Source organism: Mustela putorius, unplaced genomic scaffold (genome assembly GCF_011764305.1).
Source record: "Mustela putorius furo isolate JIRA1106 unplaced genomic scaffold, ASM1176430v1.1 tig00003853_pilon_pilon_pilon, whole genome shotgun sequence".
In the NCBI taxonomy this organism is placed as follows: domain Eukaryota; kingdom Metazoa; phylum Chordata; class Mammalia; order Carnivora; family Mustelidae; genus Mustela; species Mustela putorius.
In genome coordinates this window covers 19,899,343-19,916,481 of record NW_025422005.1, presented here as the reverse complement: position 1 = coordinate 19,916,481, position 17,139 = coordinate 19,899,343, and the positions used below count along the sequence as shown (strand labels likewise).

At 40.6% G+C, this 17,139-nt stretch overlaps 1 protein-coding gene across 4 annotated transcripts in view; it reads right to left on the bottom strand.

The window, feature by feature from the left end:
- WDTC1 (WD and tetratricopeptide repeats 1) overlaps positions 1 to 17,139 on the bottom strand; it is a 71,995-nt gene that overhangs the window by 40,308 nt on the left and 14,548 nt on the right. For 3 of the 4 annotated variants that reach the window (XM_013047179.2, XM_004741076.3, XM_004741075.3), the window contains exons 2-3: positions 9,924 to 10,072; positions 8,400 to 8,483 (exon numbers count right to left, since the gene is read on the bottom strand). In XM_013047179.2, coding sequence (XP_012902633.1) covers positions 8,400 to 8,483; positions 9,924 to 9,971 — 132 coding nt within the window. In that variant the 5' untranslated portion in view covers positions 9,972 to 10,072. Of the gene's footprint in view, positions 1 to 8,399; positions 8,484 to 9,923; positions 10,073 to 17,139 lie in introns of those variants that run through there. The other variant, XM_013047183.2, reaches the window with a different exon arrangement.

Sequence of the window (17,139 nt, the reverse complement as noted above, 5' to 3'; positions counted from 1 at the left end):
ACTATATGAATGTTTACCTAATCAAAAATAAGTAAATAAAAAAGGAAAGGACCTAATAGTCAGATGCTAGGTTGAAGGAAAAAAGCATCATTCATGTCATCCACCCAAACCTCCAGGTCAAAGAAGAGATGCTAATGCTAAGTACTGTGTTAAGTACTCTGATTTTTTATTACAGTACAATGAGCAGTTTTGATCATGATTTAGTTTAAACATTTTTAAGTGCCAAGATCTGAGAGTATTTTTTTTAAAGATTTTATTTATTTATTTGGCAGACAGAGATCACAGTAGGCAGACAGGCAGGCAGAGAGAGAGGGGAAGCAGGCTCCCCGCTGAGCAGAGAGCCTGATGCGGGGCTCGATCCCAGGACCCTGAGATCATGACCTGAGCCGAAGGCAGAGGTTTAACCCACTGAGCCACCCAGGCACCCCAGGATCTGAGAGTATTAAGGACAATTTCCTAATATAAAAGAGAGTGAATACAACAGATTGATGTACTTCTTAATTCAGATCTTCCTTAGGAAGAAACAACTAGGAACAAAATTAATTCAGGTAAAGTGGATGGAAACCAGTCTCAGAAAACAACATTCAGGAGAGAAGTATGAAAAATAAAGAAAATCAGCTTTGCAAAGTATTTTCAGAAGCTTACAGAACCCGCAGGATGAATGCAATGGAAAGAATATCCAAGAAATAAAGTTATCAATGTTAACTTGGATGCTTTTTAAATAGGCATCTCTTCTGGTATAAATTCTACATATACAGGAAAAGTAACAAAATACCAGACCGGTTAAACTCAAAAGGCAAACTAGAAAGTCAGAAAGTAAAAACAGGGAAGGATTATTAACCTGGAAAGTAGAGAAGTGGTATGTGAATAAGATTAAAAAAGCAAACTCTAGGGGCACCTGGGTGGCTCAGTGGGTTAAAGCCGGGGGTGCCTTCAGTTCAGGTCATGATCCCAGGGTCCTGGTATCTCAAGCCCTGCATAGCATCGAGCTCTCTGCTCAGCAGGGAACCTGCTTCCCTTCCTCTCTGCCTGCCTCTCTGCCTACTTGTGATCTCTGTCTGTCAAATAAATAGATAAAATATTTTAAAAAATAAAAGAAAAAGAAAAAGAGAACTCTAATAAGAAAATTAAAAAAAAAAAAACAAAACAAACACCAATCAAACCAACAGGTTTTTTGTGAACATCTACTAAATGTTCAGTGCTCTGTCCTAGGAGTTCTCTTTAAGTTATCCTTTAGAGTTTTTCAAAAGCATACAAAGTAGTAAATTAGGAGATCCAGGAAAAAAAATCTTCCCCAGATAATAAAGAATATTATTATCAATAACCACAAAAAGGCAGGAGCTTTTACTGTTGATTTTACCTCTTTTATCCCACCTCAAACCCCTAGTAAGCTCCTCTGCCTAATGCTAGAAATGAACTGCTGTTAACTAACACAGAATCTATATGTGACAATGGGTAGGAAATAAAACAAGGAAAGGAAATGACAGTAAAGTGTTTAAAAAATACCAGCTAATATTTGAGTGCTATATAATATGAGTTCTACGATATGCTAGGCACCATGCTAAGTACTTTACACAAATTAACTTGTTTATCCCTCCTCACAAACCGGATATGGATATTATTTTACTGATGAAGAAATGGGTGCTGAAGTTAGACTTATCTAACCAAGGTCATATGACTCATAATGGTATCTTAATTACTATTTGTCAGGTGGGACAGTCACAAAAAGATATCCCCTCCAACCTCAAACTAGGAAAGAGGGAAATAAGACGGCCTTTTGGGAGTAAAGAGTCTAAAACTCAGTACTGTTTAACTTTACCTCCTCCTTGGCTTCCCCTATAACCATGTGCTCCTACTTCTATGTCTATTCTTTCTGGTTCCCGTGGTAGAGGAAGAGCAGTAACAGGCAATCTCTAAATGTTCCAACCACCTTGGTTCCTGGTCCTGAGCTTGCTTCTCTCACTTTCTACTTTGTCCCCAAGTGACATTACCCAGTCATCCTGTTTCCCGGCTCTTATATAGAGCAGTGGTTCTCAGACCTCTTAGTCTCAAGACTACACTATTAAAAATTACTGAGGATCCCAAAGAGCTTTTTTAATAGGTGTTATATTTACTGATATTTATACCATATTAGAAATTAAAATGGAGGGTGCCTGGGTGGCTCAGTGGGTTAAGCCGCTGCCTTTGGCTCAGGTCATGATCTCAGAGTCCTGGGATCGAGTCCCGCATCGGGCTCTCTGCTCGGCGGAGAGCCTGCTTCCCTCTCTCTCTCTCTGCCTGCCTCTCCATCTACTTGTGATTTCTCTCTGTCAAATAAATAAATAAAATCTTTAAAAAAAATAAAAAATAAATAAAAAAGAAATTAAAATGGAAATATTTTGTACTATTTTCATTTGAAAATAATAAAAATGGTAAATTAACACTTTTTTTTTAAAAGATTTTATTTATTTATTTGGCAGAGAGAAATCACAAGTAGATGGAGAGGCAGGCAGAGAGAGAGAGAGGGAAGCAGGCTCCCCGCCGAGTAGAGAGCCCGATGCAGTACTCGATCCCAGGACCCTGAGATCATGACCAGAGCCGAAGGCAGCCCACTGAGCGAACCAGGCGCCCCAAATTAACACATTTTAAATGAAAAGTAAATATATTTTCTTTTTAAGATTTCATTTATTTATTCGACAGAGAGAGAGAGAAATCACAGGCAGGCAGAGAGGCAGGCAGAGAAAGGGAGAAAGCAGGCTCCCTGCTGAGCAAAAAGCCCAATGCGGGCCTCGATCCCAGGACCCTGAGACTATGTCCTGAGCTGAAGGCAGAGACTTAACCCACTGAGCCACCCAGGCGCCTGTAGTAAATATATTTTCTAAGATAAAAGAATTTAATAAAAAGAGCTTTGCATAATATCTAGCTTAATGGAAGGTAACTGGTCTCACACCTATTCTTGTATTGTCTGTTGCAATGTTATTTTGGCTAAAGTATATAACGAAAATACAGCCTCACAAAGACAAGTAGTTGCAATAGGGAGGAGTATTTTAACAGCCTTATAATTATAGATATCCTTCTTTAATACTGCACCAAAACTCCACAAGTAATGGTTTCTTAAGTTACAATCCAGAATCTGAAACCACAGAAAGGAACTATTGGTACCCTCCTATTGTTAAAGAGCATAGTTTGTATTATGCATAGGTGTTTTACATATGTATTATATATAGGTGTTTTACACGTTTGTATTACGTATAGGTGTATTACACATGTATGTTTTTTTTTTTAAGATTTTATTTATTTATTTGACAGACAGAAATCACAAGGAGGCAGAGAGGCAGATCGAGAGAGAGGGAAGCAGGCTCCCTACTGAGCAGAAAGCCCGATGCGGGCCTCGATCCCAGGACCCTGAGATCATGACCCAAGCTGAACGCAGAGGCTTTAAACCACTGAGCCACCCAGGCGCCCTACACATGTATGTTTTACACAGTGTTACATCAAACACTGGTCATTTTGAAAACACTGACTCACTGAATTTAAAGATCTTCAATGTTAACATTCATTATACAACACTGTTGACATCTGTTTTATCACCACAGACCTCGTCAAAAAAGCTTTATAAGTATTGAGAAGTTATCAAGCTCACCACAACAGATGAAAGTTTTCCTATATTCTCTCTTTTCTTGGCTTAGAAGTTCAAGTTTTATTCTTGGCAACAAATACTATCAGTTGTCTTTCTTGAAGTGACAACTCAGTTCATTCATTTTTTAAAGAAAATGTCTGCTAAGTACTCTTATTTGAATAACTACAGTTTTTGTCTGGTTCTTTCAGGTAGTGCTTCATGAAAAGTAGTGGGGCTGCAACTCGAACAACTGCACAAGTGCTTTTTCCTCCAGGCAACCATCATAGTGGGTTTGCAGGAGTACTTCCCATCCCGTAATACAGGATACTAAAGAGATACTTAGCAGTTGAGATTTAATAAAACTAGTAATTTCTGTTGCTTCACATCAAGCACATTTTAAGTAAAACCTGCTTTTTTGGGTTACTGCAAATGCATGGCGTTAGCAAGTCAATTGATGCTATTTGCCTTAATCCATGCTAAGGTGAGAGTAATTTTACTCACTTTTTTTTTTTTTTTGCAAATTTTATTTATTTATTTTTTAAGAACATATTTACTTATTTGATAGAGAAAGAGAGAGAACAGAAGCAGGGAAGGGGCAGAGAGAGAAGAAGACTCCCCAATGAGCCGGGAGCCCAAGGCAGGGCTTTGATCCCAGGACCCTGAAATCATGACCTAAGCCAAAGGCAGATGCTTACCGTCAGAGCCACTCTGGCACCCCATTTTTTGCAAATTTTAAATGAATTAATTTTTGTTTTGTAAACAGCATCTTGATACTACTATGAAAGTAGTTTTGACCACAGATTTCCTTGAAAAAGTCATGGGGATTCCCAGGGGTCTGCAGACAACACTTTGAAAACTGCTACTACAGACTCTCTCTCTGTCAACGAATGACACTTCAGTTTTTATTCCAGTCTATGCTTCTCTCCTATCCTAGACCCACTGGACCCTTTAACAATGATAGCAATGTCTTGGCTTTTATCAAAGGCCTGAACTGCTTGAACTCTTGAATCCCATCGCCTCCAGCCTTCCCCAACACTTTGCTCCTTCAATTATTCTGTCCTACTACATCAGCAAACCTTCCCCTGCCATCAACATAATCACATGCTTGTATTTCTTCCATTCTTATTAATCTCCCTTGATCCCATAGACCCAGCCACTCATCCAGTTCTCCGCTTCCTTTTGTAAACAAAGTTTTTTCAAGAGTTGTGTAGACAACTCTGTAAAGTGGAAAACAAAAACAAAATAAAATGACTTTGAAGGAAAGAAATGAGAGAATAAAGAAGACATCATTCGGGGAGCCTGGGTGGCTCAGTGGGTTAAAGCCTCTGCCTTTTGGCTCACGTCATGATCCCAGGGTCCTGGGATCGAGCCCCGCATCAGGCTCTCTGCTTAGCAGGGAGTCTGCTTCCTCCTCTCTCTCTGCCTATTTGTGATCTCTGTAAAAAAAAAAAAAAAGAAAAGGAAAGAAAAAAAGATGCCATTCTTCCTCCATCTTCTGAAATGAGCCCCCCACCAACAATTGGTTAAAGCCAACTCAAAGACAGGAGGACAAGAGAGCGGAAGAAAGTTAAATAGTAGACATAGATGACTAAGAGAAGGTATCTTTTATAGTTTACCCTTTTTACTGATTATATCATACCTCCTCTCATCTGGGGGGAAAGTTTGTATTAAATAAATTAATAGATAGGGCGCCTGGGTGGCTCAGTGGGTTAGCCGTTGCCTTCGGCTCAGGTCATGATCTCAGGGTCCTGGGATCGAGTCCCGCATCGGGTGCTCTGCTCAGCAGGGAGCCTGCTTCCTTCTCTCTCTCTCTGCCTGCCTCTCAGTATACTTGTGATTTCTCTCTGTCAAATAAATAAATAAAATCTTTAAATTAATTAATTAATTAATTGATTAATTAATAGATAAACTTCCATCTCTCTTTAAAGAAAGAAAAAACAAGAAAGCTGTCTAGGATATGGCTGTCACTTCTTTACCTCCAATTCCCTCTTACAACCCCTCCGATCTAGCGTCTATTCCCACCACTCCAGAAAAACTGCTCCAGTAAAGACCACATGCATTGTTCTGTCCTCATCTTACCCAACCTTTCAAAAGCACTGAGTAGAAGTGACCACTCCTTCTTTCTTAAAATATTCTCATTACGTGGCCTTTACACTCTCCTGGTTATGTTTCCTTTCTACTTCACTGATGACTTCCTTGGGTAACTTTTTATCTTCTTAGCTTGTAATCAACTTCTAAAAGCTGGAATGTCTCCAAAGCTAAGTCTCGGGCCCTAATCTCTATCCCTCCTAGAGTTGAGTCTTCGGATTTCTCCCTCCTGTCCATAGCTCTCTCCCAATTAGTACCATCAACGCCTACTTACTTGACATCTCCATAAAGTTATCCAACAGGGTTCCAAATTTAATATGTCCAACCCCTGAAACTCTCCCAAACCCATTCTTTCCATCTGCTCTCACTTCTCTAAGTCTCACAAGTGGCAAAGCTGGGATTTAAACTAGAGTTTTTGTTTCTTTTCTTTTCTTTCTTTCTTTTTTTTTTTTTAAGCATCGAAATCTGTACATACTATGTAGGTTAGGGAAGTGCAAATTGAAACATTTCACCTTAATGTAATTTTGTACTTGAGCTCCAAACTTTGGGAAACAATAGATGGGATCTTGTTTTGTGTTTATAAAAGCTTCTAAGTCTATTTCAGACCAATTACTTAACTAGGAAGAGATAGGAGAGAATATGGGTTGGCTGGAGGCATGGCTGAAAGAGTGAGCCCAGCCAGCCAGTGACCACTGTCCACTCAGCATCCAGCAGAGCAGGGTTTCTCAACCACATCATTGTTGGCATTTGGGCTGCATAATTCTTTACTGCACATTCTTTGTTGCTGTACTGGGTGTTGTAGGAGGTCTAGCAGCATCCCTATCCCCTGTCCACTATATGCTAGCAGTACCCTTCTCATCTGGCCAACCAAAACTGTTTCTACATATTGCTAAATATCCCCTTGGAGGTAAAAATCTTTCATGCCCTGTCCCCAGATGCACCAGAAGGAAGTACTTTGAGTTATGTTCTGAAGGAAATATGGAAAGAAACTCCAAATCAATAAAGGATAAATAAATGTCTTAAAAATTATGTTTTCAAAGAATTTTTAGAAATATGTAAGCAATCATGATATAAAAGTATAAAAGAGTTTACCAAACTATTTAAATGGTATGAGCCTCATTTTGTAGGCAAAAAAAAAAATTTGTATTAAAAAACTGGAAGGGGTCGCCTGGGTGGCTCAGCGGATTAAAGCCTCTGCCTTCAGCTCAGGTCATGTTCCCAGGGTCCTGGGATCGAGCCCCACATTGGGCTCTCTGCTCAGCAGGGAACCTGCTTCCTCCTCTCTCTCTCTGCCTACTTGTAATCTCTATCTGTCAAATGAATAAATTAAGAAAAAAACCTTGAAGACTTAGGAATCATGAACTAGCTTTCTATGATCCAGGCACTGTGTTGTTAGTGCTTCACACAAATCTCATTTAATCATCACAACAATTCTCAGTTACTGCTCTACTTCACAGATCAGGAAACTAGGGTAACCTGCACAAGACCATATAGCTAGTGAGGAAACAAGTTATACTTTTTTTTTTTTTAGATTTTACTTATTTATCTATTTGACAGAGACAGAGATAGGGAGAGAAGGAACACAAGCATAGAGAGTGAGAGAGGGAGAAGCAGGCTTCCTGCTGAGCATGGAGCTTGACTCAGGGCTCGATCCCAGGACCCGGGGATCATGTCCTGAGCCCAAGGCAGACACTTAACGACTAAGCCACCCAGGTGTCCAGGAAAAAGGTTTTAAAACTAAATTTGGAGGCACCTGGGTGGCCCGATGTGGGGTTTGATCCCAGGACCCTGGGATCATGACCAGAGCTGAAGGCAGACACTTAACTGAGTAAGCCACCCAGGCATCCCAGCAAAGAGAATTCCAACTCAACCCACTGATAACACTAAGTTGGATAGGACATCTAAAAGTCAGATTCAAAACATGGTCTGGAAGAAGGAAAGGGACTGGAACTAACATCATAACATTATAGAGTGTCTCTGTGTTGGACATAATGAAAAAGCTGAACTTCTGGACTGAAGGCCTGGCTTTCCATGGACTGGTCAGGACAACACTGGACAAGGTGCTTGACCTTTCTAAACTTTTTCTTTTTTTTTAAGTTTTTATTTATTTATTGGACACAGAGAGAGAGAGAGACCACAAGTAGGCAGAGAGGCAGGCAGAGAGAGAGGGGGAAGCAGGCTCCCTGCTGAGCAGAGAGCCTGACGTGGGGCTCGATCTCAGGACCCTGAGATCATGACCTGAGCCGAAGGCAGAGGCTCAACCCCCTGAGCCACCCAGGCGCCCCTAAACCTTTTTTTTTAATACCCATTCCCTAGAACCCCACAACATTACTTTGAAGCTAAAATGAGAAAGCGTGTGTGTGTGTGTAAGTTAAAACACTGTGTAGACTCTAACTTCTTTTGCAAAGGTAGAATAATTATTGTCCAAGCCAATAGTAAAAACAGTGGCACACATTTCAACAATCTTTTTCCAAGCACACAGCAAATAATATATGATCAAGAAACAACTTCTGCATGATCATACCAATCACTAACCTTGATTCACCTGCCTATTTTTACCTGCCTAATAAAACTGTTGGAAAGGAGAGGTAACCATCAGGTGTGACCTGCAGAGAAAAATTTTTTTATGCCTTGAATAATGCAGAGTGTTCTCTACAGACAGAAAATGGGAGACCCAGCCATCTGCATCTAGTATGCAAACTGGATTTCTTACCTGTAGCTCTGCTTCCAGGCCCAGCCGCCTGATAAAGGGGTCAGTGACATGGTAGTGCCGCTCAAAGCTCAGGGCACCCCGCTCCTGGGGGACAGATACAAACTCACAGTTTCATTAATTTAATCCAACATGATTTCCCATGTACCTATTATGTACCCAGCAATGTGCTGGGCACCATAGGATCTACAAAAGTAACAAGAAATTGGTCTTCAGGAGTCTGCACTATACTTGGGTAAGGGTTAGAGAATAATAATAAAAGAGTATAAAATTAAGCACAAAGTTGTGCTGTTGGGTTACAAAAAAAGAAGGAGGAGGAGGAGGAAAAGAAAAAAATGAAAAAAAAACTGAAAACAACAAATAGGGAGTTTGCATTGTTAGGATGGAGTGGGTGGGCACCATCTTTAGGACACATATTGTGGGGTATATTCATAGGAAAAAAAATAACTTCATCGTCTCTTCAATTCTGATTCTGTGCCTCTAGGAAATGGTCCTTGCCCTTGAGGGCCATCCAGTCCAATGAAATTACAAAAAAACCCACAAATGGACAAAGCCTCCAAAGGATTCAGGGATGCAGGGGAAAAAATACATGAAACAGATTGATGTGCACCAAGTACACAGCTCATGTAGAGGCATATACTCAATCCTTTTAGATGATGATCACAGCATATGCTGCATGCCACTGACTTTTTAAAGATTTTTAATTAAAAAAATTTTTTAGCACTTAACCTTTACGAAGAACTTTCAGATTTCATTCTCTATGATCTGCCCAAAGGCAGACATTATTATCATGTAACAACAGAAAACAAAAGGAAGTAAAATGACTCAAGTCTTATAAGTAATTAGGGTCTTAAGCTCCTGATCCCAGCTTGGGGTTCTTATTCTTACTACAGAAGCACATCAAGCCTTGATGGAAACTCTTCCATTAAATCCCTGTGGTCTTTAAAAAAAAAAAAATCAATCAATCAATCCATCAATCAATCAATCCCTGTGCTCCTAACAAAGCCTGGGCTACCCTGCTAAATGAACTTGACTGCCTGGTCATTCATTCATCTCACAGAATGTACCAACTGCATAGCTCAGGTGCAGGAGACCCTTAAAGAAAAGAAGAGTTTAAGCTGAACTAGGACTAAGACTCTTCCAGGTTCTGTTTTGTGCACAACTCGGCAGCTAGAACAACATGAAGATGCCGTATTTTCTCCTGCTGTAGCGCCCCCCACAAAAACCTACGTATGCACACACAGTTGTGTATGCACATGCACAACACACAGATGGCTCCCTTCCCTCACCAACTTTCATTAATTTCAGCAGCCCAGGTACAAAGCACTAGGACAGAGGAGTCTCCATGAGTTCCATGTTCGTGGGCAAAAGAAGATGGGAGTCAAGAGACCCTGATTCTAGTCCTGGGTCTGCCACTAAGTAGCTGTGTGACTTCAGGCAAGTCAAGGTCTTCAGACCTCAGCTTCTTCCCCAGTCTGTTAGGAAGAAAGAACCTCATGCTCTTGTACAAAGCTCTAAGGTGCTTACCTTGATCTGCCTACGGATGAGGTCTCTAGTTATGTTGACTTTTGCCATCTTCTCTTAATGGAATTCAACAGCAGGAAGCTATAGAAGGATCTTCAGGACCCTTGAGCATTCCAGCCAAGCCCAGGTCCACAAGACACACATTTAATTACCTGGGGGGAAAAAAAAACCATCAAACCTTAAGGGATGGAATAGGGTGGCTTTAGGGCCCTAGTTCTATCCCCTGAAACAGTTCCAACAGCCTACTTAGTGAACTGGCTATTGCCTATGATTTATAACACAGTGAGTTGGCCCTGCTACAGAGTGCTGAAGAGCCTTTGGAAGATGAAAAGGGTGGGAAAGGGGAAACAATGAATCTGAGCCACAGGAAGCAACAAACACTGAAGAGGTCACGTATGCTTCACCAGAAAATGGAGGGCTGGATAGAAGTACGAAGGAAGATGGGAGCATATCCTGAAAATAAGACTAAGACATGTAGCAAGAAAGATGTCAAGTTTCACTTGCTCAGTATGCATCTGTGGCAACCAGTCTTTTAATTATACTTTGAACCTTCGACCCTCATCTTGGCTCTCCCCAAAACTAAATCAGTATCACAGACAACACTAAACCCTCTAATAGATTCACAAAACCCTCTAAGGTGGACAGGAAAGGTAAAGGTGATCATGTCTAAGATTCAATGTGATAAAGAAATCCCTCTTCAGGGGCGCCTGGGTGGCTCAGTGGGTTAAGCCGCTGCCTTCGGCTCAGGTCATGATCTCAGGGTCCTGGGATCGAGTCCCGCATCGGGCTCTCTGCTCAGCAGGGAGCCTGCTTCCCTTCCTCTCTCTCTGCCTGCCTCTCTGCCTATTTGTGATTTCTGTCAAATAAATAAATAAAATCTTTAAAAAAAAAAAAAAAAGAAAGAAATCCCTCTTCAATATCCTGGTAGGTAGGCTTTCAGTCTCACCTCTTGAAGCAAAGTACTCCTTTGTTATAAACTCTGATGGTTAGAAAAACCTACTAATTTTATTTATTAGAACTTACCAGTAGAAAATGCAAAATACAAGAAACACAAAACTTCTATACCCAAGCATATTCATCAAAGATTTTGTTTTATTTTATTTAAGTTGGCTCCATGCCCAATGTGGGGCTCAAACTCAGGACCCTGAGATCAAGAATTACATGTTCTACCCATCACAGATTTTCTAAAAATAAAAAAATTAAAAGGACCCAAATTTCCAATGATAGAGTAATGGCTAAACAATGCATAGTCATTTGATATTAAGCAGAATTAGAAAAGCTACTTATTAAAAAAATGCTACGCTACTTATGAAGGAAAAATTCTTACATCACACCAAATGTTTATATGATAATATGATGCTTTTTTAATAAATACTACTACCAAAACTGTGTTTTTTTTTTTTAAGATTTTATTTATTTATTTGACAGAGAGAGATCACAAGTAGGCAGAGAGATAGAGAGAGGAGGAAGCAGGCTCCCCGCTGAGCAGAGAGCCCGATACGGGACTCGATCCCAGGACCCTGAGATCATGACCTGAGCCGAAGGCAGCGGCTTAACCCACTGAGCCACCCAGGCGCCCCACCAAAACTGTGTTTTAAAAAGGAAATACAGAGGTGCCTGGGTGGCTCAGTGGGTTAGGTCTCTGCCTTTGGCTCAGGTCATGATCTCAGGGTCCTGGGATCGAGCCCACATCGGGCTCTCTGCTTGGCAGGGAGCCTGCTTCCCCTCTCTCTATGCCTGCTTCTCTGCCTACTTGTGATCTCTGTCAAATAAATAAATAAAATATTTTTTAAAAAATAAAATAAAAAATTAAAAAGGAAATATATAAATGGGGCACCTGGGTGCCTCAGTTGGTTAAGTGTCTGCCTTCAGCTCAGGTCATGAATTCAGGATTGAGCCTCGCAAAGGGCTCCCTCCAGCAGGGAGCCTGTTTCTCCCTCTCCACTGCTTGTGTTCTCTTGCATTCTCTCTCTCACAAATAATATAAATAAATAAAAATAAAATCTTTAAAAAATAAAAAAGGAAATATAACAACAGCCATCTTTTTTTTTTTTTTTAAGATTTTATTTATTTATTTGTCAGAAGAGAGGAGCGAGAGTAAGCACAGGCAGACAGAGTGGCAGGCAGAGGCAGAGGAAGAAGCAGGCTCCCTGCCAAGCAAGGAGCCCGATGTGGGACTCGATCCCAGGACACTGGGATCATGACCTGAGCTGAAGGCAGTGGCTTAACCAACTGAGCCACCCAGGCGTCCCAACAACAGCCATCTTTGAATAGTAGTGTGACTGATTTTTTTCCTTCTGCTTTGTGATATTTTCAATTCTCTTCTATAAAATCACATTAATATTGAAATCAGAAAAAAAAAAAAAAGAAGAAAAAAAAAAGGAATGCTAGAGCCAAAAGACCCACTAGGCTTTGAAAGAAAGTTCTGCTCCCTGTTATTTCCAACTTTTGGTCCTGGTTCCACCACTGAAGCTACACAGGAAGTTTAGTCTTTCTTCCCCAGTATGGCTGGGATGATGGCTTTCAGGGCCAAGCCTCTCTGCCAACCCCCTAAGCCAGTAGGATTCCCAAGACCACTTCTCGATCTCCTGGCCTGGGTTTTCCATCAGTGGCACCCCTATAGATTCCTAGCACACCCTCCTGAAATCATCTCTCCACCTGATCTGTAAGCAGACTCCTTCTTTTCCTTTGATATTTAATCACAAAAGAACTCTATATAAACACTTTGCTATTGCAGATTTTTTTCTAGCATTAGGCACACAGTAGGACAATAAAAATCCTACTACCTGATTAGATGTTCCCATTCAGCCCAAGTTCTTTGGGGTTTATGCAAATACATCAAAATGATATCTTTTGGGATCATAAGCTCTTAAAAGGGCAAAAGCCTTTCCCATAATGTGGGAGACATCTAGCATTGCATCTTAGTGAGCATCACCAGGGAGATATGTAAGTCACTGGCACTGTTTAGGATCACAAAACATGTAACCATGAAAAACACCTAAGGATGCCAACTGGGAACAGCTATAGTTTCATTAAAACTTTCCTAGGGGTCTCAGGCCACCAGATTAAAAATGTGAATTTGGACAAACTGGCATACACTAATGCTGGCCTGCAATTATGTTTATGGCTCTGCTTTGTGATATAATGGTCAACCTCCTCTTCCCCCCCCCCCCAAAAATACGCAACAGTAATTTCCCTCACAATCACCAAGAACACAGGGTGAGATTTATTGTAAGAGAAAGAACACTAAAGTCAGTGAGAATATCTGGTAATACTAAGTAGGTGGCCTTGGTCAAATCTCAGGCTCTCCACATAGGCGCTCACTGCTGTGTCTCACAGGCACACACTGAAGGGGCCACATATGCCTCACCAGAAAAAGGCCCATATGCTTCACCCCCAACACCTTTTTTCTTGGAAGACTAAAAAGGTCAAATGATATAATGCAGGTAATGTTGTTTTTAAAAGAATATAAATACTATGGTCAACTAATCTTCAACAAAGCAGAAAAGAATATCCATAAAAAAAGACAGTCTCTTCAACAAATGTTGTTGAGAAAACTAGACAACCACATGCATAAGAATGAAACTAGACCATTTCCTTAAATCATACACAAAAACACTCAAAACGGATGAAAGACCTAAATGTGAGACAGGAATCCATCAAAATCCTAGAGGACAACACAACCAGCAACCTCTGTAACCTCAGCCACAGCAAATTCTTGCTAGACACGTCTCCATAGGGCAAGGGAAACAAAGGCAAAAACGAACTATTGGGACTTCATCAAGATCAACTTTTGCACAGCCAAGGAAACAGTCAACAAAACCAAAAGACAACCAGCAGAATGGGAGAAGATATTTGCAGATGACATATCAGAGAAAGGGCTAGTATCCAAAATCTATAAAGAACTTACCAAACTCAACACCCAAAGAACAAATAATCCAGTCACAACAGGGCAGAAGACATGAACATACATTACTCCAAAGAAGACATCCAAATGGCCAACAGACACATGAAAAAATACTCAACATCACTTGGCATCAGGGAAATACAAACCAAAGTCACAATCAGATACAACCTCACACCAGTCAGAATGGCTAAAACTAACAAGTGAGGAAACAACAGATGTTGGTGAGGATGCAGAGAAAAGGGAGCCCTGCTACACTGTTGGGAATGCAAGTTGGTGCAGCCACTCTGGAAAATAGTAGAGGTACCTCAAAAAGTTGAAGGTAGAGCTACAATATGACCCAGGAATTGCACTATTGGGTATCTATCCCAAAGGTACAAATGTAGTGATGCAAAGGGGCACCTGCACCCCAATGTTTATAGCAGCAATGTCCATAACACCCCATCTATGGAAAGAGTCCAGATGCCCATTGACAAATGAAAGGATCAAGAAGATGTGGTGTATATACACATAATGGAATATTATGCAGCTATAAAAAGGAAATCCTGCCATTTCAACAACATGGATGGAACTAGAGGGTATTATGCTAAGCAAAATAAGTCAATTAGAGAAAAGCAATTATTGTATGCTCTCAATGATATGTGGAATTCAAGAAACAAGGCAAAGGATCATAGGGAAAGAAAGGAAAAAATGAAACAAGATGAAACCAGAGAGGGAGACAAACCATGAGAGACTCTTAATCTCAGGAAACAAACTGAAGATTGCTGGAGGACAGAAGGGTGAAGGGATGGGGTCACTGGGTGATGGACACTGGGGAGGGCACGTGTTGTAATGAGCACTGGGTATTATATAAGACTGATGAATCACAGACCTGTACCACTGAAACAAATAATATATTATATGTTAATTAATTGAATTTTTTTTTAAAGATTTTATTTATTTATTTGTCAGAGAGAGAGAGGGAGAGAGAGCGAGCACAGGCAGACAGAATGGCAGCAGAGGCAGAGGGAGAAGCAGGCTCCCCGCCGAGCAAGGGGCCCGATGCGGGACTCGATCCCAGGACTCCGGGACCATGACCCGAGCCGAAGGCAGCTGCCCAACCGACTGAGCCACCCAGGCCTTCCCTAATTAATTGAATTTAAGTAAAAAAGAATATAAGTACTTTTATCTCCTAAGAAATAGTAAGTTGCCAAATGTACATTTACTATGTACCAGAACTGTGCTAATGGCTTTATATATTTATTCATTCTTCGGCTCATAAATGAGCACAAGAAGCTTCTCCTGTATGCCAGGTAGTATTCCAGGCCCAGGGGATTCAGCAGTGAACAAAAGTTCCTTAAATTTCATGGTACTAACATTCTAGGAGGAGGGGACAGATAATAAACAATAATACAAATACAGTAAGAATATATCCAGTAGGGAAAAGTGCTGTGATGAAAACAGAAAAAGTTGATATTAAAGTGATTGATGGGTTACTTTTAGATGTGAGGTCAAAGAAGATGAAGTACATATTTGTGGAGTTTTCTAGCTGCTCAGCATTTGAAACCCTTCCATAAGTTGGGAGTCTCCCACCCAGTAGTCTGGCAGAGGACAGAATGCCTCCCACTATGAGGTGGGAACGGCAGAGACTAAGATTCTCTGAGGTCCCTTACAGCTAGAGTGCGTGCATATGGCCCAGGCTGTTCCAACCCGACACATCAGCCCCAGACCTTTACTGGGATCTGGTATCAGAGAATCAGAGGACCAGAGGGAGGGAGTTCATGCTGGCAGCAAGGTGTGGCTATAGTAGCCAGTAAAGCCCAGTCAGCTGGTGGTAATGGTGTAAGCTGTGTAAGTGTCAGCAGTGACCTCATGGTTTGGTTCTGTGAATGATTTTGGTTAAAAGTCCTGGTTGCTACCCAACTTCCCTTGTTCTATCTAGCTCATTCTTCAAACCTGGCTTTGTGGCCTTCCTTGATATTTTGTGAGTTTCCCTTATAACCTTTCAAAAATCAGCCAGAGTTGGTTTCTGTTGCTTACACCTACAAATCCCTCCTGATAACAGAGGAGCCCTCAGATGACAATCAAGCTGAAACACGAATGACAGGAAGTCACAAAGGACTTGGGGAGGTTGCTTCTGAGGAGAGAGAACCACCACTGTTAAGGGGAAGATTGGTTCAAAAAGCTTGTATGGTGGATGTTATTACTATCATCATCTTACAGAAAAGGAAACAGAGTCATGACATGAAACAATTTTCACAATGTCACATAGGTAATAAGTGAAGCTGGAGCAGGGACTCAAACCAGAGCTGTATGTACACTCTTAACCACTTTGTATATGAGAATAATTAGGGTACATAATTTCCTAGAGTAATGATCACTATGAATCAACTAAGTTGTTCCTACTCATTCATTAATTGGCCTAAATTATTAACCTGGTTTGTACCAAGTACCAGGTACTGGACTAGACATGGGGGAATACTGACTGGGATCAAAGACACAGCACCTAAGAAATCAGAGAATCAAAGGCAAGGGACTTTAGCTAAGATAGGTACATACTTAGAGAAACTAAAAGGAACAAAAAAAGTGAAAAAGCAGAGAAAATAGACAAATATAAAAAACCCTCACTACAAGTCAGGTAAATGGTAAAATGGAAAGTAGGATTTAATACAGTATCAGACTGGTAGGCAGAGGTTTAAAAATCAAAATATCAAATTTAATACAACTACTGCTCAGTATTTTGGTGAACATTTCTGTTCCCATCCTGAGAAGAAATGGTAGCACACCAGCACAGTTCATTCTAGAGCACAGCCCATCTCCCCTCTTTCAGGCAACATGGATTCAGTGCCTTCCACAAACTTTTTTAGGCAGGCAAGCATAACTGGAAACCCTTCTAAGTAAAGATTTACATTAGGTGGGAAATACCCCCAAATCTATAGGGGGCATAATCAGTTTCATACTTTGATTAAAAAATCTCTCAAACACAAATATTCAAATCAATAAAGGAACAGTTATTTGAATATGAGGAGATTTAATCACAGTCAAATTTTAAAAGCATTATTTTAAAGCGTGTTCTGGAATTGTCAATTCTATAGAACAAAGAGAACTCACAGATATGGAACGACATGATGGAGACATTTGGAATTGAAGAAAGGAAGTCATATATTTATGATTAAACACTAGAAAAGACTATATTGAGGGGATTTCTATCTCTGGTGCAGTATGCAAATTATATGTTCAGTTCTGCTGAGATGCAAAAGACTGAAATAAGTGACTTCAAGAATCCATAAGATAACATTTCAATGCCTATTATGTCAGCACCACACTTGACTTTGA